Raw genomic sequence first — 4170 nt, 5'->3', positions numbered from 1 at the left:
TATACCTTTATCAAATAATACTGTGCGTAGTCGAATTCAGGACTTATCACACGAAGTTAAAGACACCATAATTTCTCGTATCGGTCAAACAAAATTTTCGTTACAACTTGACGAATCTACGGACGTCGCCGGATTAGCTGTGATGATGACATTTGTACGGTACGAATTTTCTGGTATTTTTCATGAAGATATTTTGTTCTGCAAACCAATTCCATCCTCAACAAGCGGAAGTGAAATTTTTTCTATGTTTGATGCCTTTTTCATTGAAAACTCAATACCATGGAACAATTGCATTGACGTGTGCACAGATGGTGCAAAGGCCATGGTAGGTAATGTTGCTGGCGTTATTGCAAGGATCAAAAAAGTTTCACCAAATTGCACGAGTAGTCATTGTGTATTACATCGACATTCCCTCGCAACGAAAAAAATGCCAGTGTTATTAAAGCAAGTGCTTGACAACGCCGTTAAAATTATTAACCATGTTAAGACACGACCTTTGCAGTGTAGACTGCTCAAAATACTATGTGAAGATATGGGAGCTTTATTCAAGTCATTGTTATTACACACAGAAGTACGGTGGTTGTCGCGAGGTAAAGCATTGTCCCGCTTACTTGAACTTCGAACGGAAGTTTTTTCAATTTTGAAAGACAATAATAGTTTGCTAACAGATTATTTGAATGATCAGGAATGGTTGTGCAAATTATGTTACTTGGCAGATATTTTTTCAAAAATGAATGAATTTAGCACATCTATCCAAGGAAAACAAAAGACAATATTTGATGCTAATGATAAAATTTTTGCGCTAAAGAAAAAAATAGCATTCTACATTGAAAGCGTCGACAATAAAGACTTGACATGTTTTTCATTGACTTCAAACTTTTTATAAGAAAACGAATTAAAAATAAATGAATCATTCTTAGAAATAATTAAAGAACACCTCAATAATTTACTTCAAAATTTGAATTCATACTTTCCAAAGGATGTTCAAGAATCGATTCGAAAAAACTATGAGTGGATTCTAAATCCATTTTCAATGACGTCAAAACCAGCAGCTCTCAATGCAGTAGAATACGAGGTTCTTATTGATATGGTTTCGGATAGTTACTATCAGACATCATTTAAAAGCAAACCAATATCTGAATTTTGGGCTCAGTTAGGGAAAGATCATTCAATATTAAGTTCAAAAGCTAAACTGCTTTTACTGCCTTTTGGTATTACGTATCTTTGTGAAACCGTTTTTTCGAGGTAAACAGCTACAAAAACCAAATATCGATCATGTTTGGATGCAGAAGACGATATGCGTCTTCAACTGACTTCTGTGATACCGGACATCGACAAACTTAGTAGTAAAAAGCAGGCCCATTGTTCACATTAAGACTCACCCAATAAGAAGTATAAATGTAACGCTGTATTAATTTTAAATATTTTTTTAACTAGTTTAATTCTAATTTTGTAGATTTCAATAATAAACAACATTTTCTCCAGTTCTTGTAAAACTATTGTTTCCTTTATTCATAAATATAATTTTATTTTGACTCCCGTATGTATACAGTTCGTGTTAATCATACTTCATAGAACACAGTCAAATGCAAATTAACGTTAAATTTTTCTTGGGGCTCCACGAGAAACTTCTCCTTAAAAAAAGGCTCCGAGGCTGAAAAAGTTTGGGAACCGCTGGTGTAATCCAAAAAGAATTATTGGCTTTTGTATGGGTAGTCAAACATTTCAGACCATATTTATGACGTAAATTCAATATTATCACCGACCATTGACCACTTACCTATTTAATCGGGATAAAAAACGTTTCATCACAACTTATGCGATGACGGTTACAACTTGAAGAGTTTGACTATTCAATAATTTATCGGACCGGTTTCGAACATTCTAATGCGGACTGTTTATCACGTATACATATTGTACAAGACGTCGATACAAGCGACGCCGAGTATCATAAATTTACTAACGCAGAAAAGACACCTATTTTTAATTCTAAAATTATCGAAGTAGAAAATAGTATTAAAAACGTGCGCAGCACCGAAAACTTATTTATACCCATACCACATAATCCCGCTGTTAGAGAATTAATTAAAACAAATAAAATTGACACGATAGAATTCAAGTACGATGACAAAGTCTTAACAATAGAAAACACGGATAGGCCTATATTTTTTTATGCAATAACAGCAACACATACAACAAAAATCACGGTACACGATATTTTTAACAAACGGCAACTTGCAAAAGGGATGATGTTCGATTATTTTGCGTAATTTGAATTGCCCTCGGTCTTGGACCTGGGTAAGAAAGTGACCGCGCTTCGTCACCAACGAAGTTGGCAACACTGCATCGCCGTCGCCCTGGTCCGGTCGACGGCGCGTGCACCGCCGCTAACGGTCGTTTTTGTGCGCGGTCTGGCTGTTCTGTTGAAGCTTTTCACGACGATCAACGTTATTGTTTTTGCTCTTGCGCACATGCTTTTGTATCAACATATTCTCGTCTGTGGCCGCCATTACGGGCATCCACGTGTTCCGGTCCGGATTTACAGTAGCTGCTCACCCGTCGCCATCTATTGCCAGCTCCGGCCTTCAGAGCGGTGTTCCCCGTTACCTCACCATTTATATATTTGGTTGTATATATGTTTCGCATAAGTCGATTAATAAATAAATCGTATAGGTCTATTACCCAAAAATATAACTTGTACACATTGTTAATATTATATATACTTTGTATTGTTTTTTATTATTATTATTATTCTCACGACGGTCCGGAGGACTCAGCGTCCGACGTACGCCTGAGTAAGGCCCGTTGGCGCAAACACAAGTATTACTACAAGCGTATCTATACACACTTATACTGCCGTCCTAAGGAAGAATGCCGTAAGTTTGCTTTATGCCATTTCGAGAAAAATGAATTTTTATGTTTAGTAGTTTTTGGTAGTTCTATTTTCATAAATATAATATTTTTCAAAGTAAAATACATATTTTCTTACGGAAATATACTCAATGAATGCAATGGAACTATTCAATTTTATTTAAAATTTTTAATTCACCAAAATATGCTTGTTTTGATATTCATACTAAGTACGTACTTAATTATTTAGAATAGGTTACTTGGCAAAAATGCCGTAATTTTATCTTGAAATCAAAGTCATCTAGTCATTATACATTTTTAATATACATAAAAATTAAAATTAAAATTAAAATTAAAATATATGCAAATATGAGATACACAAAATAAATTATTAAAAAAGATACATGCAGCAGTTTAACATATTATATAATTTAGATGAATTATTGTTTATGCACCGTTATATTTTCCCAAAATTGTTTTCTATTTTTTGGGAGAATTTGACTCAAATTTGAAAGAATATCGTCACGTTTTTCTTTTGGTATTCTACAGTTTTCTTTATGCGAAGATGGCAGAGTCATTCCTTTTTTGTTCATATACTTTTTTTGAACGAAATCTAATGTTATGTATTGTTCATCATTAAACTGATTTTTAGTAAACAATACGTATTTTCCAATGGGCAGCACAACCAACTCCAATTAATTGTTTTCCCAGCTTTCCTTGTAATTTATGAAACACATTATTAATGCCACGTCTTGAAACACCACCAAAATAACAGTTGATGTCCCTACAAAATGCAGCTACTTTATTTCTAATGTTATTATCATCTATTGTTTTTACAATATAATTTATAATAATATCAGAAGTTTCACCTGGCTGAGACTCAACATTTAATATTTTTATCTGAATTCCATATAGAAGGTCAAACAATCTAACAAGCAAAGGAAACAACTTAATATTTCCATGGTTTGAAGCATCAGTTAAAATACTTATGCGATTTGCGTTTTTAAGCTGATTAGTTAGAATATCAATTGCATATGGAGCAAAAACATTGGTTACTATTTTTTCACACTTTGTTCTGGCACAATGAAATTTAGGTTCAAAACAAGCCTGTGTAAGTTTAGAAAAGTAGTCATGCGAACGAAATCTCTGATTTTCAGAAACTGTATGGTATGCCCAAGCACCTTCTGCAGCTGCTATTTCCAAATATCTTGAACTTGGTGCGCTACTTTTATAATATGTCGTTAATGACTTACTTGATGAAACGGCTATATCTGCAGATTTATATTTAATTGATTGAATATGTCTTTCAATATCATATCC

At 33.6% G+C, this 4170-nt stretch overlaps 1 protein-coding gene across 1 annotated transcript; it reads left to right on the top strand.

The window, feature by feature from the left end:
* The first annotated feature begins 145 nt into the window (after window positions 1-145).
* On the top strand, window positions 146-886 carry LOC112680844 (zinc finger BED domain-containing protein 5-like). Its single transcript, XM_025551060.1, has one exon. It carries the CDS (start codon window positions 146-148, stop codon window positions 884-886), a length of 741 nt encoding a protein of 246 aa, XP_025406845.1.
* The last annotated feature ends 3284 nt before the right edge of the window (window positions 887-4170 follow it).

This window comes from Sipha flava, unplaced genomic scaffold, assembly GCF_003268045.1.
Source record: "Sipha flava isolate LNK unplaced genomic scaffold, YSA_version1 18194_pilon_pilon, whole genome shotgun sequence".
Taxonomy (NCBI): domain Eukaryota; kingdom Metazoa; phylum Arthropoda; class Insecta; order Hemiptera; family Aphididae; genus Sipha; species Sipha flava.
The sequence above is the reverse complement of the archived record's forward strand: the minus strand, read 5'-3'. Positions and strand labels throughout refer to the sequence as shown.

Coding starts and splice junctions, on each gene's coding strand:
- LOC112680844 (XM_025551060.1), top strand. CDS start 146: ATGACATTTGTACGGTACGAATTTTCTGGTATTTTTCATGAAGATATT.